This window comes from Taeniopygia guttata, chromosome 3, assembly GCF_048771995.1.
Source record: "Taeniopygia guttata chromosome 3, bTaeGut7.mat, whole genome shotgun sequence".
Taxonomy (NCBI): Eukaryota; Metazoa; Chordata; class Aves; order Passeriformes; family Estrildidae; genus Taeniopygia; species Taeniopygia guttata.
The window spans coordinates 6,261,054-6,289,040 of record NC_133027.1 but is presented as its reverse complement, the minus strand read 5'-3'; the positions used below and the strand labels follow the sequence as shown (position 1 = coordinate 6,289,040).

At 45.2% G+C, this 27,987-nt stretch overlaps 2 protein-coding genes across 4 annotated transcripts; one reads left to right on the top strand and one right to left on the bottom strand.

Annotated features, from left to right (window-relative positions):
* The first annotated feature begins 2 nt into the window (after positions 1-2).
* On the top strand, positions 3-19,519 carry PLA2G7 (phospholipase A2 group VII). Of its 3 annotated transcripts, XM_002189487.6 has the most exons (12): positions 6,169-6,702; positions 6,880-6,998; positions 9,066-9,216; positions 9,779-9,872; positions 10,505-10,573; positions 11,028-11,175; positions 12,566-12,679; positions 12,956-13,047; positions 13,465-13,638; positions 14,634-14,782; positions 15,128-15,227; positions 19,146-19,519. In XM_002189487.6, the coding sequence occupies exons 1-12, from the start codon at positions 6,309-6,311 to the stop codon at positions 19,150-19,152; spliced, it is 1,611 nt and encodes a 536-aa protein (XP_002189523.4). In that variant the 5' UTR covers positions 6,169-6,308; the 3' UTR covers positions 19,153-19,519. The 3 variants fall into 3 exon arrangements, with proteins under 3 accessions (XP_030125801.4, XP_002189523.4, XP_030125799.1); XM_030269941.4 differs by lacking the exons at positions 6,169-6,702; positions 19,146-19,519 and adding an exon at positions 3-285 and having other exon boundaries at positions 15,128-16,502; XM_030269939.4 differs by lacking the exon at positions 19,146-19,519 and having other exon boundaries at positions 6,198-6,635; positions 15,128-16,502.
* TDRD6 (tudor domain containing 6) lies at positions 15,682-27,974 on the bottom strand. The gene is made up of 5 exons (XM_002189523.7): positions 21,308-27,974; positions 20,757-20,875; positions 19,587-19,676; positions 19,098-19,155; positions 15,682-17,634 (listed from the first exon to the last, which is right to left on the bottom strand). Exons 1-5 carry the CDS (start codon positions 27,915-27,917, stop codon positions 17,573-17,575), a joined length of 6,939 nt encoding a protein of 2,312 aa, XP_002189559.6. The 5' UTR covers positions 27,918-27,974; the 3' UTR covers positions 15,682-17,572.
* Between the last annotated feature and the right edge of the window lie 13 nt (positions 27,975-27,987).

Below are 27,987 nucleotides of genomic sequence, written 5' to 3'. Positions count from 1 at the left end.
CGGAGGCCGCGACTCCGATGGGAGGCGCCCGCTGGGCTGGGCATGTTTTCCAGGCCCAGGGACGATTTCTCCCAGCAAGATTGTCTCAGATGGAAACTAAGGCAAAGTTTGGTCCCTCCCCTTCGGGGAGAGCCCGGCAGTCGCTGTGCTTGCGGCAGAGGCGGCCTCCGGAGGGAGCCGGCGCTGCTGGCCGGGCTGCGGAGGGCCGTGGGCGGCCGGAGGGGACAGCCTGCTCCTCTGGACAGCGGGCCGGGAGCGGGGGGCGGCCGGGACACCGCACAACAGGTACGCCAAGGCCTGCAAAGAGAAAAAAACAGATCTGGGGGGAGCACGGGAGGAGCAATGGTGACGTGAGGAAAATTTCTAGGAGTTGAGTAATTTCTGCGCAGCACCTCACGCAGCTTCACTGCTCCCACTCGCTGTCCCCAGCCCTCGAGGGATCGCGCTCCTCGGCTTCTTTCCTTCCTTTCCTTCCTTTCCTTCCTTTCCTTCCTTCCCCTTATCCGACCCCAAATCCCTGCGGAAGGGTGGGATTCACTCCGGGTAACGGGGGACGTGTCCCTTCGCCTGTCCGTGTGTGGGCAGCATTCAGGGAAATATAACCCACCTCCCGACACGGCAGCAGTCCCAGGCTGCAGCAGGGAGAACTCTGCCTAGATGGAAGAGGAAAATATAATTCACAGCGAGGGTGATTAAACTGTGCTTCGGGTGTCCAGCACTGAGACATGCAGAGCTGAGGCAGCCCCATGTGTGCCCTGCTTTGAGCAGGGGTGTGGATTAGGTGACTTCCAGCGTTCCTTCCCCACCTGTAATCTTCTGGGAAGCTGAGAGGGACAAGGTGTAGGATGTTTGAGTGCTCTTCCAGCATAGTATTCATCTTCTCCAAACCCAGCATCCTCCATACATGCACGGGATCCTGTGCCCCAGCTGCTCTTGGAGATGGTGTGGAGAGAAGGTGGTTTTAGGATGTGGCTCCCCAGGTGTGTTTCAAGCTCAAGCTATGGTACAAGGGACAAGCTGAGGTCTGTCAGGCCAGCCACACGGACCCACCGGGACAGCCTGCCTGTACTTTTACCCTGTGACACAGCCATCCCAGCCTCTCCAGGAGCTGCAGGTGGTGGCTCCTCTGGGTAGGGATCAGGGGTGGTGGTGCTGCCTGGGCTTGCACTCACCGACCCCACTGACGTGTTCATAGCAGCCCAGAAACTGTGGTGATTTACTGCTGGGGACATGTGGGATCAAACTGTGGTGACACCCTGCTGGGGACACATGGGATCCCCTAACAGCAGCTCCAGGAGGAATGGGACACGCCCAGATCTCCCTCTCTCATTAATGGGTGGCCTCCCTTTCTCTGCCTGCTGGGAGGGAAATACTTTCTCTCTTCAAAATCAGCTGATACAAGGGAGGAAGAGACTGTTGTGCTTGCAGAGAAGTGAGAGGGGCTGATTCCCAGCAGGCAGGTTTCCCACTACAAAGTCTTGCTGCAGGCCCAAACCAGCAAGCAATGGGTCAGAAAAGATGCTTCCCTGCCTAAAATGGTGTATTTAAAAGCAGGGACAAGAGCTGGGGCTCTCACGTAAATGTTGACATAACTCTTAAGATAATAATCCCCCAGACCCAGTGAATATTGAAATGTTTTGGCTTCTGGGATGGGGACTAAGGTGATCCCATGCCCTGGTGATAAGAAATGGCTCTTTGGTTTAATCTCCAGGGTCAGATCTGTCGGGGGATGTATATAAAACATTATTCAGAGCTCAAAAAGGGGACAGTGACACTTCCATCTGCTGTGGAATTTCTTACTGGGGAGTGCTGCAGAGATAAGCATGGGGAAGTGCCCTTCAGCAAGGCCATGAGGCCCTGACCTAGCCCAGGATATAGGACCATCACCCAAAAACATAGGAATTGCCCAATTCCACCTTTGTCTCTTTCAGTCTCCATTCCATTTCCCATCTTGAGAAGGGGATGTACCATCCTTCCTCAGCCCCAAGGCTCATGGTGACGTGCTGTCAGTGATTGACTGAGGTCAGCACTAAGCCACAGCAAAATGTCGGATGGAAGCAGCCTTTAAAACATACAGATCGCTTGTTTACTGGGGAAGAAAATGGAGCTTAGATCAGTGAAAAGGCACACATTTGCATTTCAGTGACAGCCTCAGCCTTTTACACACTGCAGCACAACAGGCGTCAGTGTGAAGGACTCCTTGTCAGCTCCCCCACATTCCTCAGCCTCAGCTTCTCTACTTTGGCAGCCGTCAAATAAAGGGAAAGCCAAGGTCAGGAGAAAAAATAAAAGGGAAAACAGAGAAAAAAATAACCCCCTCAAACCTAAAACTAAAGGCCCTAGTAAAACCTCCCTTCCTGCTGCCCACTATCCAAGTGAGAGCTCCTGCCTGGAAATTGCTTGCTATTTGCCAATGCTTTTGCAACCCCGTTCTCCCCTTCTGGAGAAGTTGGTACCGGTGCACCTCTCAGCTCCTGGGACAGGCACGTATGGAGGTGGAAGTGGCCAAGTTTTGTCAGGCATGGAGTGACTTTGCCCCATCACCAGCACCACCATCCTCTGTCCTGCACCACCAACTTCCACATGGAGATGTTGGGGCACCTGAGGAACATCAAGCCCACTTCAGAAGGTACAGGGAAGAAGCACAGTGACACCCAGGACCCCATCCTGTTACTCTCACATGCCTAAATTCTCCTGCTGCAAGTCCCCAGAGCACTGGAGGGAAGAGTTTGAAGGACCTGGCCCAAAAATGGGCAATGTTGGATCGTATCCTTGTGCCAGTTCACACAGGCCCACAGAAGCTGTGCCAATTTATACTGACATTGGATCAGCCTTGGAATTTAACAAAAGCCTCCATGTTTATCCAAGTGTTGGGAAAAGCTGTCAGAGCTACTTCCTGTGCCTTTTCAATCCCCAGCTCCAGAACTGCTGCAGGAAGCACCCAGCAGCAGCCACAGCACGTCAGCTCTGGAAAACAAACCTACACCCAGAAACTAAAGGCGAAAGCACTGTGGAACACGAGGAAGCCATCATTTCCCTGGTTGCAATCACCAGCAGGAATGTGGCTGTGCTGCTGGAACTTCCATTTTATCTGTTTATTGTACTTGAAACTGACCCAGCTCTGGTCAGGGATGTGTGAGTACGCCAGCTGCTAAAAACTGAGGAGCAGGACACTCATCTCAGGTCTAAGCTACTATACAACCAGCAGTTAAGAAGTCCCAGACTTAAAACACACAGACATACAAACACACAGCCTGATTCTTCAGAGAACATAAGGATTTGATTTCCAGTACCACAGGAGGAGAGCAGAGGTGATGAATGCTGCTATCCCATGTATTTCTAGGGAAATCAATTCCCACTGCTTAACAGTCTACAGGTTTTTTATCTTCTGCTACAGATGCTGAAGGTGTGGCAGCACACTAAAGGTGCACAGATGAATGATAAAAAGTTGTTTCATACAAAAGGAATGGGCTGATGATGTAAACTGCAGAGGCTGACAGTCTGGAGGTTTGTTATTTCCTTTTCTGCAGTTCCTCCAAGGGCTGGACACACTGGGCAGAGCGGGAGTTTAGCATCTCAGTAGTAAAATGCCCTGCACAGTCACTGTGCTGTTAATTAAATTCCCCCAAAAGAGTAAAGCACAGCAGAAGCACTATTTTAACCTGCACCTGAATAAAGCACTTTCTAATTTTCCCAAGAAATAATGACATTGTTCTAGATGAAATGGAAGCTGGGAAGGTGTTTAAAAGGCTTTAGGTGTGAAACTTTTTTTCAATTTGCATTTCTTACCATAAGTGAGGTTAAGATGTTGTTGAGGTTATGATTACTGAAATAAATTCAAGTATAAACAGCAGCAGTAGGCAAACGGTTTATCCACCTGTTTAGTGTCCTTTTCTAATATCTTATTATTCCTTTAGTAATTGTTCTGCTTAATACAGCTGGCTTATGAGATTGTGAAGAAATGTAAACATTCTGTTTGCCCCATAAAAACATGACATAATATTTGGTGACAGATTGTGGGCATGCAATACTTCCAAAATATACCTCACTGCAACTTCTTCTGTTCAAAAAAGCCACACTAAGGCATCCACATCCAGAACTTTGACAGTAGCTGCACTCCAGCTCATTGGATTTGGGATTGACACTCACAGCTCTGCTCCTAAATCTACTGCCAAATCCTTTCATAGCCCTGGGTAAGGGAAAGAGAGCATTCCTAGGATAAACATGTTACAACTCAGTAATAGCCTTCTAGCTAATAAAATAAAACAAAACCAGACTTACATAAGTTACCTAAAAACTTTTTAAAAGTTCTGAAAGGTGGCAAACAGGGCTTAAAAATCAGAATAATCTCAGAGAAATTATATCATAAAACAGTCCACACATTTCTTCACAAACTAAAAAAACCCAACAGTTTTATTTTTTTCTTTTTTTATCAAAAGGGAACAAAGTTTCCAACAGCCCCTCCCTAACATGCTAAATGCAAAAGTTCCCCAAATCTGCAGTTATGATTAGATCAGCTTCTGCTCCAACATCTCCCCAGGTAGATCATGGGCCATAAATGATCCCTAATGCTCATCTGGAACCCCACACTAGAAAGACACAACTCAAAGCATCAAACTTCTCTTTACAAGTTCATATGACAATAGTTTTTTTGTTTGTTTGTTTTTAATTTTGTTTTTTGGCTAAAACTTTCAAGAGTTCCAGAAACACAGTATTTGCTCTTCTTGTTTACTGCTGACCACCAGAAATCCCCACATTCCCTCCTTGTTCCTTGATATAAAAGGAAAACCCTTCTAGAAGTAACTCTGATTTCTGTGCATTCAACAGATGAAGGAGGAACCAGGACAACCTCTTGGAAAAAGGGCAGCGAAGGAGCTAAACTCAGTCTTAAAATAGACACTTGGTTTGGGTTAAAACCCCTTCCAGCAGCTGCTATTAAGCTGCCAAGCACATAAGCCTGACCTAAATCATCTCCTGCAATTGGGCAGAAACTTTTCCAAGCACATTCCAAAGGATGATGCACTTTTAAGGATGAGGGAGCTGGGTTGGGGATGATGATAGAGCTGAGCATGTGTCCTGGGGTGACTTTATCATGCTGGTACCCCCATCTGTCTCTTTAGCCCAGAAATAAGTTCTGCACCTTTAAAATTGCATCTGAGAGTGAAGCGGGGAAGAAGGAAAATTTGCCCTAAACAAGGACAGCATGCCAGGAATGATGATGGAGCTGGGCACGTTGAGGATGATGATGGAGCTGAGCTGCTGGGCTGACAATGAAGCTGGGAATGTCAGGGATGATGATGGAGCTGGGCCACTGGATGTATTCTCAGAGCAGTGGATATGTAAAGATAGTTCCTCTGCATGGATGAATGGAACCATTAGCTGCAAAAGGGAGCCAGGAGCAGGTCAATACAACACTGGAAACACAGTTTCCTTTTGCGTGAATATCCCGTGGTGGCACCGCCGTGATCTTATCGGCGTGCGTGTCCCGTGAGGCAGGGCAGCAGCCCTAGGCGACCAGGTCGAAGTCATCGCGCTCCTGGTTGTAGTCGAGCACCTTCTGCCGCAGGCGCGACGCGTCCACCCAGGTGATGAAGTCCTCGACGGCGCGGGGCACGAGGAGCGCGGGGTCCGTCACCACCTCGGGCCCCACGCGGACGTGGCCCTGCTCCACGAAGGTGACGGCGTGGCGCAGGTTCTGCGCCATGCGCAGCTTCACCAGCAGGCAGGGCAGGCGCCGGCGGCAGAAGGCGGCGGCCGAGAGGCTCTCGCAGACGGCCAGCGACTGCCGGCTGTTCACCAGCCCCAGCCCGTGCAGCTTCTCCAGCAGCGCGGCGGCGCAGCGGGCGCGGAAGGCGGCGCTGGCCGGGCCCAGGTCGCGGAGCCGCCGGGCCAGGGCGCGCACGGCGCGGGCCAGCGCCTTGTACTGCACGTAGTCCTCCCGCCGGCCCACTCGGTACCGCCGCAGCGCCCGCACCTCCGCCAAGTTCCCGCCCGACGCCTCCCAGTTCACCAGGTCCAGCCGCCGCAGCAGCTTCTGCTCGTGGTACTTCAGTTTCCGCACCATCTTCGCGGGACCGGGATCCGCCGCGCTGCTGCCGCAGAGGGACCTTTCCGGGGCGGAGCGGCCGCCGGCCCCGCGGCTTTTCCGGGGAGGAGCAGCCGTGACAAAGCACCGGGAGCCCCGCCCCGGGAGTGCTTCCTCGGCAAGCCCGCCCCGGGAGAGCCCAGCCGGGCGGCGGGGCACCGGGGAAGGATGGCTCCGTGTCTCCTTCCCCAAGGAGAAGGCGGCAAGTAGAGCCCAGCCCGGGATGCGGCTGCTTCCCCCCGCGCTCTGCGCATCGCCGGGGCCAGCCCGGCGCGGAGGGGTCAACCCAGGTACGGCCACATCGTCCCGACACCCGCTCCGGCACGGGCAGCCTGACCTTGTCTCGCCAGGGGCCGAGCCCGGCATTCGTCATTCCTGCTGGAAAAATGGCAGCGGCGTTGTGTTTCTCCGTGACATCCCACTCCCCCTGATGCACAGGCCGGTTTTCCTTGAGGAGCAGCAGAATCCTCTCTCTGTGCGGTTCGTAGCGCCGCAGATCTCCCGAGTGCCGCCGCGGCCTCACCAGCCAAAGGTTTCATCCCACTTTTCTGTAAGTGCACGGTGCTGTCTGCTCCTTGGGATTCAGGATACAACAAGGAAAATCCCCAGTAGAACAGGTCAGATTGACAATTCGGGATTTTTTTGCTTCTCACGAGCAGACTTCTGTATTGTCTCAATCTTGATTTTCCTAATTCTATATTTTAAGCGTGCTGGATTTGTTTCAGTGTGGGTGGTCTGGTCACAGAGGCCATGGTGGTCTCCTGATTTGCTTTGTGTTTTCCCCCGTTTGTCAGTGAAGGCACCAATGGAAATGTCGAGCACCAGCAGCACTGAGAAGTTTTACAGGATCCCTGAAGGAAAGGGACCACACTCAGTTGGATGTACAGACCTGATGACAGAAAATGCAGTTGAGGTAAAGCTTTCTACTCTTTCTCCTTTGGATTTAAGCCACAATATTAGTGAAATAACTGGCTGCAGTTTTAAAGCAGAAGGTCTTGCTTGTGTGCTCCATGCTGACACTCACAGCTGAGCTTTTGATCCTCTCCATCCTGGTGTAGGATGTAAACTGGGCATTTACCATATGGATGTAACCTGCAAGTCTTTTCCATGGCCAATTCCTCCCTCTTCTAATGTCCTTGCCTTTCTAACTCTCCTACACAAAATACTGCAGAGAAACTCTGTTCTCCTGGGACCTGGGGGGTTCTTCCCACCCACCCCACTGCTCCCTCCTGCGCTGGGCTCCTGAGGAGACTCCACACACAGTCTCTGTTTCTGTGGCTGTTCTCATCACAAAGATCCCAACTGGATTCGGCAGGGCTGGAAGATTAGCCTATGCAGTATTTCAGCTGCAGGGTAAAAGATGAGATGTCTTCTTGAGGTTTTATCTCACTGAAGATGAACAGGATGTCAGTTTGGCAAGAAGTTAGCACAGTGAGAAGCCACTATAGTTACTGTTAGGGACAGTAACCAGACAAGTAATGAGCTTCCTTGTGAGTTTCCATTTCAAATCCTCTTGCCTTTGAGGGAATACACCTGCATTTACGCCGTGGTTTTACTCTGCAGAGTAGCCTGATGTAGTGGAACTTGTGATCAGTTTGTAATGGTTCATATGTTTTCCTTTTTGAGCTTACTCTACATCAGCACAGAGAAGTGATGAGTTTCTCTTTGCAGTCAGCTTTGCATGTGTTTTTTTTTTACATAAGCATTATGAACAATTGTATTCTCTCAGACATAAGTAATGAACCTCTTCTCCTTTCTAGTAATCATGTAGCCATTGGGAAGGTTCACAGGGACTGTTCTGAGATCAAGGTAATATCGCTACCAGTGTGGAGGAAAGTTTTTTCATAATGGTCTCTGTGTCAAAGGTTGATTTAAGTTTGATAAGTGAATAGAAGCAAGCTTCGTTAAACAAACTTTTGGTAAACTGATAAATTAGTGTTCAAGAAATCAGGCTTTATTCCAAAGCTCATGTTTATTTTGGCCCTGATTGTAACTTGCTAAACCAAAAGTACAGCTGAAGCAAGACAGTGATTTTGAGTGGGGTTTTGCAAATTCCCTTGCAAACCAGGAAATAAAAATGCAAATTGCACACAGTTCATCTGCTGGGAAGTCTGCTTTGTGGTGTACATTGGTATACTGCTGCTGTCTGTAAAGGAAAAAGTCTGACAAGGGGGAATGGAAGGTCCCTCTGAGTGTGGAAAGCTTGGGTGCTTTCCTGGGATACCTGGAGTGCAGACAGTAGGAGACTTGAACTGGTGGTAAGAAACAGAGTCAGATGAAACACAGGCTAACAAAGTTGTGTTTAGAAAGATGTACCACAAGAGACTTGTGAACATCTTGATGAGGAGGAAGAGCAATCAATGTATTGTTCTCCCTTGCTGTGCAGCTGCCCCAGAGCTTTGCTGACAACCTCTGCTCAGTTTAGGCAGGACCACTACAGCCACATTAGAGACCTTTATTTTCTCCAGGCTGAAAGGCCCCAGCTCTCTCAGCCTGTCATGCTCAGAGAGGTGCTCCAGCTCTGAGGTCATCTTCAGTCACCCATTTAACAGTCAGCCCTATAAAACTTACCAAAACATATCATCAAACCATTCCCAGTGAAGAAGACGGAAGAAAAGATCCAGCAAGATGCTGGATCGGGCAAATAGGTAGTGAGTGTTTGTAATAATCAATTTAATTAAATGAAGCATTTCTAATAAGCCCTAAGCTAACCTAGAGAAAGTGATGTGTATCTCCACCTGTGATGATGTATATGTCATGTTACTGTAAATTCATTGTAGGCTCAGGAAGATTGTGATATAGGATTGACATCAAAGTCTGTATATGATAGTAATTTTCTCATGGCATTCTCATAATTCTCTTGAACTGCATTCTTGCAACCGAAACCTTTTCTATAAATGTTTTCATCTTCCATTTGCCATATAAATAAATACCAGAATTCCTTTTTTTTTTTTTTTTTTTAAATTTTTCCTAATTCCAGGGAAGCTTTTTGCGCCTGTATTATCCAGCATATGATGCCACAGATATTGAAGAAGCACGATGGATTCCAGACAAAGAATACTATCAGGGACTCTCTGACTTCCTTAATATGTACCGAGTTGTAGGAGAAAGGCTTTTCCATTATTATGTTGGTAAGACTCGTTCTGGTTTTATTCCTTCCCTATTGCTGCCTCCATGCTCCATGAGCAGGGTGCTATTGCTGCAGGGCTGAAGAAGAGTTTTTAGTAAAGAAGTGTGTTTTTGTGGGATGGGTTTGTCTAGTGAGGCTGATGAATGGGACCCCAGCTCAGGCAGTCTGCCTGCTTTGGATACGAGTGTCTGGGCAGTTTGCTCTAGGCCAGCTGTACCTGTGTGTTGTGATTTAAATCCCACAAGGAAATGTGCAAGGATATAAAAGTCAGAGAGATCCTAAGGTCTGAATATCAGCAAGACCTGGATGCCTGACTATGAAGATTTAACAGATATGTAGACCTTGTGCCAGGCTGTGGATGGGAGGAGGAGAAGTATCTTCTGCCAAGTAGAAATTATTCTCAGAATCAGATCCATATTTATCTTCTACTTTAAAGATGAGTCCTGGAACATTATCTTTAGGTGATTGCTCTGATACCAGTGGTCAGCTGTAGATCTCTCCCATAGGAACAAATGCTTTCTCTCATTCCAGTAATAATGATGTACACTTCCATTTTTATTTAGGTTCAGTGACCTGTCCTGCAAAGTCAAATGCTGCTTTTAAGCCAGAAGAAAAATACCCACTTCTTGTTTTTTCCCATGGACTTGGAGCTTTTAGGTAATTTTGCAGTTTATTGACAAACTGTTTTTGTTGTCTATGGAGACAGCAGTCTCCAAGGGTGGTTCTGAACAGATTTTCAGTAGGGGGGTGAGATCCTTGTGGAGCTGAAAGATTTGAAGAACAGGCTGCCGTGTGTCATTATGCTCCCACTGAAACAACTGCAGGGTTGGCGTATGCTTGGTCACAGAATAATAGAACAGCCTGGGTTGGAAGGGTCCTTTAAAGATAATCTCTGCTGTGGGCAGGGATGCCTTCCCCTAGACCAGGTTGCTCAGAACTCCATTTGTGTTTTCCCTTTGTATGATGGAGGTGAAGATATTTACCAGCCCATGAGGAGGTTGTGAAGATCAGCTGGTTGATTTTGGGACAGCTCTTTGAAGATGCAAAGTGCTGTGTGTGCTACTTACTAAAAATCAGTGGCATTTTCCTTTCTGAACAGACAGTAAAACAGTACCAAGGTTTTGTGAAGAGGCTTTGGTGCCTGGCATATGAACTCTTACTCTGCTGGGTAGCAAATTCAAAGAAAATAAATACTGAGTGGAGACTAGTGCATACCTAATGTGGTCAGCATTTAAAGAGTAAAGGAATTGAAAGAATGACTTCTCACCAGAGTGTGGTTTTTATTGCAGGACAATCTATTCTGCTATTTGCATAGAGATGGCTTCTCAGGGCTTTATAGTGGCTGCTGTGGAACACAGGTGAGTGTGCTGCACATTTTGGAGTTCTTTCTCATGTTGAACAGAATGTTATTTCTTCTAAAGAAGAACTTCTGGATTTTTTAAAAAAGAAAAACTAACATCTATTTTACAGCCCTGCCCACACTGCCCATAGCTCAACTCTCCTCCAAACAAAGGGACTTTTGTTTAGATAAGCCCCAGAATGAAAAGTCTTGGGGTAGATATCATTTGTCATTCTTCAGATATGCTATTTGTCTCACTGTTAGAATATAAAGTAGGTGAAGAATATAGAGGAGATGGGAGTTTTGGTGGGGTCATTGCATTATTTAGAAAGTCTGTGTACAATGGGTTGCAATTGCAGCAGCACTGGTTAATAGCTGATCTCTTCAGATGAGCGAAATCTAAAACTTTTGCTGACTTCATCTCAAACCAAATGGAATGCACACCCAGAAATAACCTCCTCTTGGTATTACAGAGATGAATCTGCTTCAGCCACATATTATTGTAAAAGACGGTCTGTTTCTGAGTCACAGGAAGAGTCTATGCCTAGCATGGAGAAGGAGTGGATCTACTACAGGAAACTGAAAACTGGAGAGGAGGAGCGCTGCTTGCGCCATAAGCAGGTGCCTGGGCTGGCTCTGTGCTCTGGGAAGTGTGGCTGGAGTGCTGTCTTTAGGTCTGTCAGAGTCTCCCTTTGGCCACGGCAGCAGATAAAAATGAATTGAGTCCTGTGTCCCTGAATGTGGAACAGCCAACAACAGCTTTGCTCCGAGCATAAACTGCTCCCTCAACAAAGCTTTTTCTTGACGTTGCATTCTTGAGCTGAGTCATTTGTTTCTCTTCTGGTTCACTCAACTGTTTCTTCTCTGTCTCTTACACTTTTACTGCCCAGCCCAGCCTAAAAGTGACACAGAGTTGAGCTCAAGTGTTTGTGTGGCCTTAGGCTTGCATGAGCTTTCATTTACTGTTCCATGGAATGATGAATCATGGCTGCTCTGAGTGGGATGTTTGCTTTATAGTCCTTACCACACTTGAAGGTGTTTTTTTAGCAATGTAAACAGTGCAGACTTCCAATTTATTATAAGCAGTATCCAAGTTGGATGTAATGTGGCCATACTGACAAGCTCTTCCAAGCATACACTTGACCTTTAAAATATGGGAGTGGTTTTTCGAGCTGATGAAAGCTCAGCCAGGGAGATGCTTTCTTTATCTCCCTGGGCCATACAGACACTAGTACAAGAGTCATTTCCTGGAGGAGTACAATGTCCTACCCATGAGTGTCAGTGTGTAATGTCTGAGCTTGGAAATAACCTTCAGAAGCCGTTGTCTGCAAATTTCCCAAGTAGAGAATTCAGGAGATTGGGATTTATTTGAAATCCAGTGATGCACAGACATCTTGTTGGCTGCCTACACACTGTGGTTCCCAAGATCGCTACTGTTCCTTGGTTCTTCTCGAAGCTTTCTTTTACTGACATACCAGTTAAAAACTGTTCTTATGGAACAATGAAAACCAGTTTTTGCAACAGCTTCACTACAGTTTTCAAGGATGAGTATATATAAAAAATGGGATGGGCTTCACTTTTTCTAGGTTTGTTTTATCCAGTGCAGAGACGGTTTCAAGGCTATTGTGTGATGGGGCAAGTGATAAAATGACATTTGCTCATCCAGGTGAGCCTGAGAAGCATCAGTGAGTCAGCCTTCCTTGGAGTTTTGCAACTTAAGCCTTTGCACATCCCAACAACCCCTTTTCTTAAGCAGTGACAGCATGAAGGAGTTGAAGGTCTTTGGTGCATGTTACAGGGATAAATGCCTCTGTGTGCAGAGGTCCTAGACAAGAGATTCAGCTCTCTACACCGCCAGAAACCAATCTTGTTCATCACATGGCTTCATTCTGCAGTTCAGGATAGTGGGGGAAAGCTATCAGAGTAAGTCTTGTGTCCAAGGATCTGTCAAGCCTGGCAGTTGTCTGATGATTCCTTCCACTGCTCTGCTCCAACCTCTCTTTCTCCCCAGGTGCAGCAAAGAGCACAGGAGTGTATCAAAGCTCTCAATCTCATTCTTAAAATCAATTCAGGAGAGGAAGTAACAAATGTACTACATTCAGACTTTGACTGGAACAGCCTAAAGGTGAGTGCAAGGTGCCACCTGCATTTTGTTAAACACCTGATAATGCTTCTGATTTCCCCCTTCCATTTCTAAACTGGTTCATGTAAAGTATTCTGAAGATCACTGTGTAGATCTCTGAAAATATTCTCAAGTCATCCAAAGCTGGATAGAGAGTAACAGAGCTGAAATGCTGCTCTTCCTACTTCAGTAGGATCTAATGCCTAAAAAAAATTATTCCCTTTGAAAAAGTAAGTTTTTGAAAGAAAGTCTCTTACAGCACCTGGATTTTTTTGACAGGATTCTGTTGATACTAGCAGAATAGCTGTGATGGGACACTCTTTTGGTGGTGCTACAGTAATTGAAAGTCTCAGCAAAGAAATAAGATTTAGGTAAGTATGCAAAACAAGGCCAGAGACATTTGGCACTTGAGAGGTCTGGAGCAGGGCACGTTACTTAGGATCCCCCAGCTGCTAATTGGCTCCTGAAGAAGAGTATTGGCATGCCTTGCTTTCTCCAGCCATGCTTTTTCCAAGCCTGGGGATGTGGTGGAACATAACAGCTGCATCTTATTATATCATGATACTGTGGGACTCTGCAGTCCAGCTGCACCTGGCAGTGGAGACCAACATATGGACTAATGGACTAATTCTCTTCCCCCAGAGTAGAGATAATTATGAAACAAAATGATTCATTTACCTGTTCAGTATCAGAGAGACATTCTCTTTCCTATGTCTCTTGCAACTCAAAGCATACCCAGAACTTTCAAGCTTTCTGCTTCTGTGCCAATATCCAGATGTTTTTGGCAGGTGTGGCATTGCCCTCGATGTGTGGATGCTTCCTGTAGGTGATGACATTTGCCAAAACAGCGTCCAGCAACCGCTGCTTTTTATCAACTCTGAAAAGTTCCAGTGGGCTGAGAACATCTTAAAGATTAAGAAGCTCATCTCCAATGACACAAACAAGAAAATGATCACTATCAAGTAAGTGCTCAGGAGCCATCATTTCCATCCATGGTTGAAGCTCTTGTTGGAGCTGTGCAGTTATAGGTAACTGCAGACAGACAGTCCCTAGAGCACAAGTCTGAGGAGGAGCTGGGAATGTTTACCTGGAGAAAAGGAGGCTCACAGGGACCTCCTCACTCTACAACTCCCTGACAGGAGGGTGGAACCAGGTGGGGGGTCAGGCTCTTCTCCCAGGGAACAAGAAGAAATGTCCTCAAGTCATACAAGGGGCAGTTCAGATTGGATATTAGGAAATATTTCTTCATTTTTAAACTGTTGTTAGGCATTGGGCCAGGCTGTTCAGGGAAGCTGGGGAGTCATCATGCCTGAAGGTGTTTAAAGGACATGTAGATGTGGGATATGGCTCTAAACTATATCCCACTGAGGGATACAGTTTAGAGTTGGAATGGCAGTGCTGGGTTAATGGTTGGATTAAATAATCTTCAAGGTCTTCTACAGCCTAAATGGTACTATGCCTGTCTGTCCTCATGGCCCAGGTTTTTACTGTGTGTTTAAATTAGCCATACATCCCCTACAGCAATGAGAGAGACCTCTCAAAGCAGCCAGGAACCCCAAGCTTAAGACACCCCGAGGCATTCCTGCCCTGGGGCACAAGCTTTGTGTTAAGCCCTGTGCACCACCTGCATTTAACACTGGAAACAGCCGTCTGGGGGCAGTTCTGCAGCCAGGGGAGGGACAGCTCTATCCTGCACCACTGAGCAAGGAAGCAGCTTGATTTTGATGCTTTGCCAAGCCAACTCTTTATTGTTGTTACAGTGACTTACAGCGAGTATGTACAAATGTTCCTCCCTTCTGTGGTTAGGGTAGAATTTCCTGCTGATCTTGCTTGTGAGATTAACCTGTTTTATCTTCTCTTAAAGATGGCACAAGACATCTGACTGAAGTCTGTGCATCATTTAATCAGGCTATTTAATGTAGTCTTACAAGCCTGATAATAATTTTTCTCTTTGGAGGGGGTCAGTACATCAGAGCTTTCCTGATTTCACCTTTGTGAGCGGAGGAATCATTGCAAGATTTTTCAAATTAAAAGGAGAAATAGATCCAAACGAAGCTATTGATATCAGCAATCGTGCTTCATTGGCTTTCCTACAGAAACATCTGAGTAAGTATGTGTTTACAGCAAAGTATGATGTTGACTAATATTTCATTCCTGTGAAGCTTTTTTATATAACCATTCAGTTTAAAACAAGATCAAAATAAGTGTGTCAGTGGAAAAAATAAGTCAGACTTCTTCTAGAGGTTTGTCAGTTACTTTTGTAATCTTGGAAACTCAGAGGAAAATCACTGACATTTTGTTCTGGTACAGAAAATTTGGAGTATCATTTTTCCTCCTGAAAACATTTTTCCTTCTCTACTTTGCTGAATTAATTTCATTATTCAGTGTAGTTTTACAAAAAGCTGGTTACTTAACTCATGGCCACTTGGTTTTCTTTCCCCCATTCTATAGGTCTTAAGAAGGATTTTGATCAGTGGGATTCTCTTGTGGATGGCATAGGAGCCAATGTTATTCCTGGAACCAATATTGACACATCTCCAGCTGAACCTGAGTAAGGAATACAAAGTAGTACTGAAAATGCCATGGACATCAGGACACTAATACTAGTCAGACATGTTGTGGCATTAAACACTTACAAAGCTTTTGGAGTGTGGAACAAAAAAAAAAAGGCACTAAGTTACATAATCATAAAAACAGAGGTTTCTGTTCAAATGAGTTAGTGGGATGCTCTGAAATACTGCAATAGGGTAACTTCTGCTTTGTAAGCAGCTTGGGGGAAATCACTTGGTAATAATTTAAATGCTCTTTCTGGTTTTGACTGGAGTCAAGTTTGCAGAAAGACAGATTGAGCTCCAAGGAATTCAGCTACAGGTTCCTTTACCAAGCTTTATGTAAGTTTGCATCCAGCAAGCCTTTACTGCAGGGTAGGGGAAAAGAAACAAAACAAAACAAAAAACCCAAACCACCACTTTTCCGTTTAGAGTCTAAGTATTTCAGCTGTGCTCTGACAACAGTTGGGAGTTAAAGATGCCTGTGGAGGGTAGTCTTCAAAACTGTGTCTTACTAAAATAAGTCACAGTAAAAGCTACAGGAAAGAGTTCAGCTGACAGCAGATAAAGTCCAGACACAGGACTCCTCACAGGAGCTTAATCCACTTAAAATGTAAGAGGTGTTCAGTGCTGTATGTAGAGGATGATATTTATATCTCAGAAGTTTTTCAATGGGCCACTCTAGTAGCAACTGTAATTGGGCAAAGCTCCAGCAGCTCGTCCCTTTGTCTGTGCTTCCACTGTCACAGTCAGACTGCAGGGGAAATACAGATGTGGCACCTCTACAGCTCCCTTTACATGGTCCTTGTCAGCACTGCTTCAGCTCCGAGTTCTCTCCAGGTAGTAAACACTCCCCAGACACTCTGCTTTGTCCAGGTACTGCCAGTCATCTCTAGGTGACTCAGTTGGCTCCCACTGACAGATACAGACAGCAGTGGTTGTACCTGGACAAAGATTGTCAGCAGCCACCTGGGTGGCATTCTTTAAGGCTCTCCTTTTTGGATCAGAACTGCCTGAAGCTGCCCCATGGAAAGGTGTCTTCTAAATTCAGTTAATTTCAAAATCAGGTTACAAAGAAAGCCACTGAAGCAAGCAAATTAAGAAATTAACAGTGTAATTAAGTATTTTACATAATCTATGATCTTAAAATGAGATTGCAATAACACCTAAGACCTGTCTTTCAGAATTGAATTAAATTCTCCCCAGCCTAGTGCCATGCATTGTCTGTATTAAGCAAATAAACGTGCTTGTCTTACTGAGTCAGCACTAACACTTGAGATCTACTGTGAGGTTCACTATCAGCCAGCTTGGGTTCCCAAGTCCTTGTTTCAGCATGAAAAATCCACAGCTTCTGAAGAGGAAGGAGCAGCTGTGCTATACAGGAGCATGGAACACCACTATAAAAGACCTTTTCAACACCTGAGAATGAGAGTAAAAGGTGAGATCTTGAAACAGCTGCAGGTCCTTAAAACAGCTTAGCATTTTGCACACATATGGCAGCAAAACCATTCCATTGGGTCTTCTTCATATTTGTAGGAAAAGCTTCATCTCTCATTAGTACAACTGCAGCAAGTTCAATTAATTAAGTGTAATTAAGGTTTCAAAACGTTCACAATAGCTCACAGTGCTCTAGAGAGCTGGTTAGGATCAAAACACAGCCAGTGACTGCAGAACAGCCCTCACACAGCATTTGGGCTTCTGCACAGGAACAGACACAAGTCATTAAAACACACAAAACAAACCAGTATATACCACCCACAGCTTTATTCCAGCTTCTTCCATCGCTTTAGAACAGCAGCAAATGCAAGACTTCAGCCCAAAACAACTATGTTCCCCTGTGGAGAAAAAAAAACCTCCCCACCCCTACCCCCCAGAAATAACCTCAACTTTTTTTTTTTTTTTTGAGAAAAAGAACACTTAACAGTGCAACTTTTCCAAAAGCAAACATCAGAAAGCAGTGCTGTACAACACAATAGCATATACAGAAATGCACAAAAAACTTTTGTTGAAGAACCACCCACCAAGAACTCCATTCAAGTCAATGCACGCTAGTCAATAAAAATGCAAGTTGAGAGGCAAATTCCTATTTAGGAAATTACACCTATAAGAAACAAGCTAACAATAACAGTCTAACAACAACATCTGTAAGAAAACACGCTGAAAATAAGTCTGCCAACACTATTCCTTTACTGAACAGAAGTTCAGTAGACAGGTATTTGGTTGGGTAGAAAAAAAAAAAACTACTCAATGCTCTGCTGGCATTTTTGTCCCCACAAACACATTTTCATGGGAACATTTCATACACAGGCACTTGTTCAGTTTCATGTGGTTAATGTACCACTTGGTTTCAACACTGCTGGAGAATATGAAGATCTTCAGCTAAACTGCTGCTGCATCCAGTTTGCTTTTCTATAGGGAATAAACACAGATCAGACCCATCAAGATGTTTCTATAAATGTGTATAAGGGCATAAAGATCAAAAGTCAACTCTACAGGGCTTCAGACTAAATACTGCTAACATACTGGACCATGTTAGAAGACTATAGTTATTATAGATAACTATATAGATAGTTATTATATATAACTATAAAGATAAAAGAGCTGAAACAGCAGAAGTGCCCAAGAAGATGAAGAAGCAGCACTCCCAGGTTTAAGTTATGAGTTCAAGTTACTCCATCCCTCAGTAGACTTGGCATAAACCACTGCAGGATTTTTTTGCACCCCGAGTACCTCCTACTCAAACTGCCTTTCCAGGCAGTGGCAGTGTGTGCACCAGGTTCCAGCTCTGTAATGTGCAGGTGCATGACCCTGACTCACCTTTCCTGTGCTGGTGCTGAGTACATACACTAATTCCATGCAAAGGGTCCAAGAACAGAAAAAAAATCCACAAAGTCAAGAATAATCCTGCATTTGAGTGATGCAATTGAGGGAGAGTTTATAGATGGACCATTTTAACATTTTATCAAATTCTTTAACTACCCTTTTTCTTGCTCAACAGGCAACCTGATTTCTGTTGTAGGCTTCTTTATTTGTTACCCATAAATGAGTGGTTATTCTGAAATACAATCACCAATTAATACCTGAAAGCACAAATGCTATCTCCACTTCAACTCAGTTTAGTCTTTATTAGGCAACCACAGAAACAAATTGCCCAGACAGGTTTTGGAGTCTCCATTCTTGGACAGATTCCAGAACTGGCAGTAAGGTCCTTAAGAACCTGATCTAGTTGGCCCTGCTTTCACCAGCAGGAAAGGCCCCTTTCAACCAGAACTGCTCTACAATTCCATAACAGCATATAAACAAAAAGAACCTGTACTATTTATTTGGTACACTGAAGAGGTGTTTAACAGTAACACTTCAAAACTTTTAAGTAACAATAAAGATGTATATGTACTATTCACAAATTATCCTTACAATAACTAAAATGGTATTATTATGGATTTAGATTTATAGATCATAGGACTGGGGCACTCAAATGCTAAACTGAATGCTTAATAGAGTTTGCCTAGCAGTTGCTCATCTTGCCTCAGAAACATGACCAATAAGAGCATGCTGATGGCAATGCTCAAAACCCTGCCAAAATCAATAACTTGGGTCAACAACCCAGCTGTTCCAAGAGGCTCAAATCATTAGATGAATAAATACTAAATTGGTTTGTAATCCAGAGACAGTAGTAGATTTCATCCCTCGTAGTTACCCTTAAACTAACAGTACATAAGCTAATGCTATCAAGAAAATCCCAACAGTATCAACTATTATAAGCTCAAATTAGTATTTCAACTGTATTTTCTAAAATAAAGCATTTCCTAGAAAATTAGAAACCATTCAAACACAGAGTACACAACATGTGGGGGGGCTTAAAGTAGACTTACCTTGAAGTAAGGACTCCTCTGGTAAGGACTGCAAGTTTTCTGTTGCAGGGGTTAATGCCTACACAAAAAGGGATCCTGTTAGGAAGCTGGCACTTTTGCAAGACTTCCACTGAGGTGCTTCTTGAATACTAGACTAACTTCTTGCATCAGCACTACTGGACTCCTATTTACCATTGTTTTCCCCCCTTATAACTCACTACATTAGTCTTCTGCCCACTTTTCACTTTGATACAAAGGCTGCATGTGAAGAACAAACTGGGAATTCATGCTGTTATCATCACCAGCAGCATGGCTCATGACCTGAGCTTTGGGTTCCAGACACTGATTTTACATCCACTGGTAGGTCCTTAATGAAGAACACTGGTGAAAACCTTACTATTCCTTCCTAACTACTCCATAATAAAACTATTTTTCATGACTTAGCAGTTGGTCAGCAGCCTTTCTAAAAACCTGTACTGTCCTGCCCAGTCCAGTACCACACTGCCATACCTCAGATGGTCTGCGAGCCCCATCAGGAATTCCATTCCAGACATTCTCAGGATGCACAATCTCCTCGCTGCCACTGCAGAGGTTCAAGACCTGGACAGACAGAGTCAAAGGGGATCTGGCACACTCAACAAGCAAGACACAGCAGTAGGAAAACACAGTTGAGGACTTTAAGAAGGTGTTGAGAAGTCTGGATCTTGCAAAGAAGAACAAACTAATAATAAAATAAAAATAAAACTGAATGTGGGAACTGAGGTTGCTCAAGGCTCTTCTGGGCTCCTAACCCAAGCATAGTTGAGAAAAGAGGCTGCAAAACAACTACTAGATCAGAAATAGAAGGAAGCTGATAAATAGAGATATCATTACATGATCCCTGACACTGCCTCTCATCTGAATGCACCTGAGCTTAGTTTTAGACACCCAAGGGATCTACCAGCATAAGAGCTGGCTTCCACCATCTCAGACAGTCAATCTTCCAAAAGGATGCTTTTATGTAACGATCTTTTGGATTTGCAATCTTAAATTACAATCTAGAGGTCATTTTATATAAGTATAATGTCTGTGCATGTGTGTACATCAATAAACACTCCCCCTGGACTGAAGGAAGAAGTCTCACTCATCCCCCAGCTCAAACAGCAGCAGAACAAGGCCGCTCACTGCATTATTCTCTGCTGTTAAAGTTAACTCCCACCAGCCACTAATGCAATACACATTTCACAGAAGCAGAAGTAGTTGAGGATTTGTTATTACTTGCAGTATAGTTTGAGTTTCTTCCCAATTTCCTACTGCTCTAGCACTAACTCCTCAAAACATCAGTAAAACAACGGCAAGTTTAATGAGCATTTAATGGCAACACAGCTCCACTGCAGAACACTAACTTTCAGGCCAGACAGAACCACACACATATGTGTGTCTCAAACTGGAGCCAGATCCTTCAGTATTCCCAGTCAATAAAAGAGAGCAAGATGTGAAAGGAACATCAAGTGTTGGCATTTATCATCAACTCAATTTGAGATATTGCTGCTTCTCTCTAGTCTGTAAATTCAGAATCAGCCTTTGAAATACTTAAAATTCTGTAACAAAATTTAAAAAAATATTTATTTAGAGTTTAGAGAAGGACTAAAGAAAGATTAGATCTTAAGAATGCAGAAAGAGTATTCAAACCACACTCACCTTGGTACCCTTCTCAGATACCTCCAAAATGCGAGCATCACACCATTTGAGAGAAGTCCACACCACACATTTGGAACCAACAGCAAAGCCCTTCAGATTACAAGGATAGTCATGGTGTGCTACAAGAAATGGTAATTTAGCAATGAAGGAGGAAAAAAAAAACCAAAACCAACAAACTCACAAAACCCCACAAAAATCAACCCTCAAAAATCAACTCTCAGATACCTCAAACACTGCTGCCCCACCCCATCCAAACTACTTGATATTTGAAAGTTAAAAAATTGTCATCCCAAACAGTCTTGCAAATGTGCTGCATGTTCAGAAATTTATTTTCAAAATCATTAATCTTCCCAAGTAAGACTAGTTGCTGAGACTGTCACATTAGCCATGAGAAACTATACTCAGTCTGCTGTCCTTAACTCATCAAAGCATCAGCACTAATACATTATCTTATTAGGGAATAAAAGCTAGGTTTTTTACAAGACAGCTATTCTCATTTTTGAATGGTACAACATTTTGATTATTTAACTCTTTAAAATCAGATACTTTACCTGCACTGCAGTCAGCCAGGTTCTCATTTTGCTTTTCGTCTTCCCCAGGTTTACAGCCTAAAGACTGAACACACATATTTCCACTCTCTTTAAATGAGTCACTCAAGTCTTGTTCCATCCATTCTTCCACACAGTCATCTCTCTTCTTCTGCCACCCCTTATGTTTCTCAACTTTATAGTCACATGATTTCACAGTGAAAACAGGCCCTGGATTTGCTGAGTCTTTTGAAAGAAACGAAAATTGACTTCCACTATTTGCAGAACTCTGTAGCACAGCACATTCCAGCCTTAACAAGTCCTCTTCCCTGTCTTCCTCAGGAGGCTGAACATTGGGCAGCACCAGTTCCAGAAAGGACTCAAATTTGGCTCCTAGCATCGACTGCTTGTCACGCATCTTCTGGTGCATCTCTTTCTCAGTTCTACCTCCAGATGATGACAGCCTTAGGGAAGGAGGGTCTGCTTCCATCCAATAATCTAGTACAGCTTCTGCTTCATGAATTCCAGAGAAATTTGCTTGCAGTTTCTTGGTCTTTTCTCCCAAAGCAAGCTGAACTTCAGATGGAATCAGCTCTACTGACTTCTCCCTGTCACTAACTGGAGGCACTAGATTTTCTCTCTCATTAAGTAATGGCAAAATTTCAAGACAGTTCAGAGCTGTCAACTGCCCTGTCTCCTCTCTCACATCTGGAAGCTCCAGCAATTCCTGCTCCAACACTGTCTCTCTTGTTTCACTGCCTGATGCTGCCTGCATTTCAAGAGACTTGGCTTCCTTTGTTTCTTCACCATAGGAGGACTTTTCCTTAACTCCCTCTAGCTTCTGTAGGAGCTCATTTAGATCATTACAGGATAAGTGCATTTCTAATGGATCCAGTTTTCCTAATGTCTCTGTTCCATTGCTTGCAGATGGCTGTGCCTGGAGGACTGGCAATCTCTGCAGTTCTTGCTCTTTTCCTAGGAAAAGGCTGGCTGCTGGAGCAGTGCCTGTCACTTCTACTTTCAGCTCAGCCTCCTCTCCAAACAATATTTCAGACAGGTCTTGTTCTGCAGCTTTCATTCCATTCCCCACAATATGAGGGCTGCAGTTTCTCATCGGTTCCAGTAGCATACTGTTATCACTGTCACCTTCAGACAGAGGTATCTCTTTATCATAACTGTTCTTACACTCTCCTGTTTCATATCCACCATCAATCTTCCCACTGGCAGCTCCCACTGACACATTTGGTTCCACGGTTTCTAAGCACTCAGAAGTTACACCCAGGAAAGGATCAGAACAGAATAAAGCATTTTCACTTTCTTCCTGAGCTAATCCACACACAGCAGTAGTTTCTTGGTTGAGACAGAGACTCAAATTGCTGTCTGAACTTCTGTTTTCCTTTAGGGGGTTGCAAAGGTTTGAGAAAGCACTGTCACCAGTTTCTTTATTAGCCTTCCAAAAAGGCTTCATCTCTTCATTAATACTGTTGACAGAAGCTTCCAGCTTGACAACACACAGAGGGACTTCAGAATCTTTATTTTCCCAAATTGCTACTACTTCAGCTTCTAATACAAGGTTTTCAGTCATATCATAAAACTTTTTATTTGCTTCACTAAGCCATGAGCCATCTGGGGGACTGAAACCTGACAGACAGCAAGCAAATGCTTGTCCAGGTACTCTGAGCAGTTCACACGGCATCTGTCGGATCATCTCCAGGCTGACACTTTCCTCGCTTCCATAATCCACATGTCTAACAACTACACTGTCATCATTCACACTGCTGATCTGAGCTCTGTAGAACCACCCATCTTGACTGTATTTTGCTAAACAAATGTCACCAGTTTTAATACAAGACTTGACATCATTCAGAGAGCTTAGTCCAAGCTTTTCAGCTTCCTCTATTTTTTTCTCGATGTAGCTCATGTCTTTGGTGTCAGCACGGTGACACCAGAAGTATCCTGGACTATTTACCACTGTGACATAAATTTTTAAAGTCTGACCTGCCTCTGGAAATTTCCAGACAAATGACTTACAATCACTTACACAGGAAATCTCATTTTGTACCTGAGGAGGCAAAGGCTCACAGCCAGCAATCATGTCACGGTTCTCTCTTTTATTAATTTTTCTTCTTGAGAAAAGTCTTCCTCTACTTGCAAGATCTTTATCATCTATATCCACTGTTATTATACCTTGATGGTCACTGAGAATAACTTCCCATTTATCATCAACCTTCTTTACAAATTCACACGACAGCAGGATTTCACTTGTTCTCTTGGTGAAATAAAACACTGCTTTCTCTGTCCAGCCAGCATTTTTTTTGTATTTGAGTCCACCTAGAAAGCAGTGAATGCTCATTGCTGGAATAGATGACAAGTTCTTAGGGAGCCTGCGTGCTTGATCAACACTAATCACAGTAGTGTCACCATAATCAATGTAATGTACCCTTATTGAATTGTCAGAAATCTTCTCTTTTACTACAGCTCGATACCAAAGGTTGTCTTCTGAATAAACAGCACTGATTAAATCTCCTGCTTGGAAAAGCTGTCCACAAGGGTCCTTCACTGATTTCCCATTGTTTAAAATTTCCAAAATGTTGTTAAGCTGAACCTCATCACTCCCTAGTTGAACATAAAAATCCTGTGGGTCACTGACGTAAGACACATACACTAAGGTTTTAAGAGCTGGCACTATCTTCTGTGGTGGTAGATCAGATGCATTTCTAAGCATTATACACCTGTCTTCAGCATCAGATTTAGTATCTGACAGTGTATCCATCTGGGAAAAGAGCAGAGATTCCTCCCCTACTTTATTCAACAAAACAGCATTGCTCTTGCTGCTAAGCATCTCATCAGGTTCTAGTAATCCAGCTGCCACATGTCCCTTCATAGAGTGCTGGAAAAGGTTTACAACTTCTTTGAAGTGTCTTTTGCTCCCTTGCTCTTGCTGGGCTTCAGGTGGACATTTTTTTCTTTCGAGAGGCCTACCTGCATTGAAAGAGGACTCTGCAGTCTCACCCCTCTCATTCATATCTGTATTTCCAGTGCACGAAGTCTCACTGTGTACAAGACTACACAGTCCTGTACTGTTTAGGCTTAGCTCTTTCAGTTTTGTATTAATTTGAGTATTTCTATCAAACAACTCAACCAGCAGTGTATTATCAGAGTCCTTTGCTACCACTATTGCTTTTAATCTCCTTTCCAGGACAGCTTCCTTAAACCATGTTGCAGCTTCTTTGGAAACAGATGATACATCAGACACAGAACATTTTATGGCCTGCATTGGCACAAGCAAGATATCAGAAGCATCACTGGGTAAAAGAAGCAGATCATCTGTCTCTATTGTCTCTGTGTTTCCAAAATCCACAAAGAAGACTTTAGCCTTAGGTTGTCTTTCCATAATTACTCCCCTATACCACTGACTGTCAGAGTACCTTGCCAGACACAAGGTCCCAGACTTCCCCAAGGTTCCTGACCTGGCCACTCTCTCACTCAGGGAACTGATGTTACGAGCCAGCTGTGCCAAGGTATCGGCACACCTCTCAAGCTGGCAGTAAAACGTCCGTGGATTCTCAACATGCGTAATATAAACATCTTCCTCACTCCCAATTTTGATACCATGACCAGAATAATAGAAAGAGTGAAGCTGGACCAAAGATTCCAGATGTTTTTGAGGAAATAAAGGTCTGGCTACACCTCTCTCAGTGAGAAACTGGCAAGCACTCTGAAAAGGTGTGATTAAATCTACAATGTTAAACAGGTCCCTATTTATTGAAGCCAAGGCAAAGATTGTACACTTCAGGTCAAGGCCAGATGATGAATCAACAACAAACTGACGAAAAGCCTGAATTGCTTCTTCATCCCAAGCAAAAGGATTCTGACCATTGGGTTGGATTAAGTTGTAAAGGCTGCATCTGAATGCCTGAGCCTCTAACCTAAGGAAGCGTTCATTAATTGCACGGAGCTTCGTTAGACACACCTGCTCTCTGTTGCCATAGTCAACATATATGACTTCTACTTTTTCTGCACAAACTCCTTCACTAACTATTAAAGCCCTATACCATTTTTTATCCTCTGAGTACTGGGCTAAACACACAAGATTTGGCCAAACATGTGGCTGGGATGAATTCTTGCAATGCTCCTGAATTTCATCCATTAGTATCTCAAGGTCCTGGTAATTTCTACTTAACTGACACCAAAAACAACTAGGATTCTCAATATATGACAAAATAACATTAACTGTACTTCCTACTTCCAAGTGGCCTCCACAAGAGGAGCCTGGCTTAATTTCCACATAATTCTGCCTCAAAGAGGTGTGCAGATTTTCCTTACTCTCATAGTCTTGAGAAAGAAGAGATTCCCTACTTTTAGAATTGTAAATGGCTGCAACAGGGCTCTCTCTGGCCATCACACCCATGTGAGAATCAAGTATTTTATCACTGCTCTTTAGATCACATTCTTTTCTGAGCCTCTTCTCTGCATTTACTTGGCTTTCGTCTGCAGCACACGCTAGGGAAGAGGCCTGTGTCACAGACTTATCTGATTTCTGGGAAGTCTTGGGAATTTCATACTCCTGGTATTTAGCATAACCTCCCTGGGTCATGAGTCTACTTATTCTTCCCTCTCCTAACTGGGACTGGTCAAAAATTTCAACCATGTATTTGTCACCCTGCACATTCAAAAACCAAACCTTTAGTTCCTTGTTCAGTACCATCTCCCTGAATGCAGACACAGCAGCTTCACTCCAACTGCCTCTTGGAGGGGAGACACCTGCCAAACAACACTTCAGAGCTAAAGCAGGCAGCTCCCTAAACTGAGGGAGCAGTTCCTTCACAGCACACAGATCCACAGTTTCTGTACTGCCTCTGTCCACCAGGTGTATTTCCACTCCAGTGTCCAGTACCCTGGTAACCACTGCTCGATAAAAGACACCCTCGTTCCCACTGGCACAACAAAGGGATCCCGGCTGTGGGTCCCACCCAGCACCATCCAGCTTTGTGGAATGGGAATAAAAATTCCACATGCACTGCCTCAGCTGTCTGAAGAGCTGGTAATACTCGTGGAGCTGCAGCCAGAACTCAGACGGGTCTTGGAGGTGGGAGACCTGTGCACTGTACAATGTCCAGGTCTTCAGATGCACACCAGCTACAGCAGGAGCAGCAGCCAATTCTCTGTGTGCTAAAACAGGAAGTGCTTCTGGTGGTAATCCCAACTCTTCAGCTAAGGATTCTTCTACTTCCAGCTGCTCATGAGCCTCAGCTTGGCTCACATGACTGCTGGCCAGGCAGCAAGCCTGAGACCCAAAAAGATGGTTCAAATCAACACCATTTTCCCCATAGAAAGTCACATAATAGAGATGCTCAAAGGAGTTAAAGGCTTTGATGTGAGCGCTCACTCCTCTGCCGAGCACCAACGCTTTCAGCAAATCAACCTGCAATGGGGACCAGCCACAACCCCTGTCTGAAACCCCCTGGAGAGCACACACATAAGTGACCACAGGCATGCGAAAACACTCGGCAGGCAAATGGCGCAGGTTCGCTGTGGTCACAGTCTCCTTCTTGCCATAATCCACAAAGACCACGAGAGCTGCACACTGATCCTGCTCCCCAGCAACGAGCTCCAGCAGAATGGCACGGTACCACTGGCCATCCATCCCACGGGCAGCACAGGGTGAGCCCACTTTGGGCAGTAAGTCCTGCTCCCACCGGTCATAAGCATGGCACATGGCCTCAGAAAGGCAAGAGATCTCCTGTGACAGGCACTGCAACTGGCAATAAATGTGGTGTGGGTCAGAGACATGGGTCACTAGAACAGGCTCTGTCACACCCAACTGAAGCTGAGGGTAGTAGTAATCCAAGGCAGGTGACAGAGGCTGGTATGAGAACAACGCATAGACAAGCTGTGGAACCACAAAAGCTCCAAGGGAACATGCTGGAGGCTGCTGACAGAGCTGCTTCTTTAACTGGCCAGAAGGCAGGCAGCGCTTGAGCACCTGGCAGAACCAGCTGGGAGAGACACTTTTGGCCAGGCCCAGCTGCTGCATCTGAGCCACGAGCTGGGGCAGCTCCAGCACGATGACCTGCGGCATCAGCACCTCCTGCACCACACCAGACACCTCCTTGTCTTGCAGGAAGCTGAGGAACTCCATCGCCTCCTCGGTCCACTTGGATACAGGTGAATCCCCACTTTCTGTCCCCTCCTTACTGTGGGAAGGCACGACATCGGCCACGACACAGCCCAGCACCTCCGGGGGCAGCTGGAACAGCTCTGAGCAGCCCCGTGCCAGGTAATAGGCGGATGTGGTCACCGCGTACCCCTCGTCCAGCAGGAAGACACGATATCCCTGGGCACCACAACTCACCACAAAGCAGCGGTACCACACACCCAACACTTCCACCAGTGCCAGCTCTCCTGGGCACAGCCTGGTCCCGCCGGCCCCCGGCCCGCCGGGCTCTGGGCGGGCCGCCAGGCGCGGCCCGGCCGCCGTCTGCATCTCTCGGTACAAGAGGGCATAGTCAGCATTACTTTCACCCAGCAGCCCCCACAGCCGCAGGATGGGCACCTCGGGACACAGCCCCACGGCGCGAACCCGCAGGGTGACGCTATCGCCGCGGCCGAGGGAGCCGGGCCCGGAGCTCATCGCGGATCCGCCTCACGGCGCCGCCGCTCCCCGCACGAGGAGAATGAACGCCTCGCCCTCCGCCCCTCGG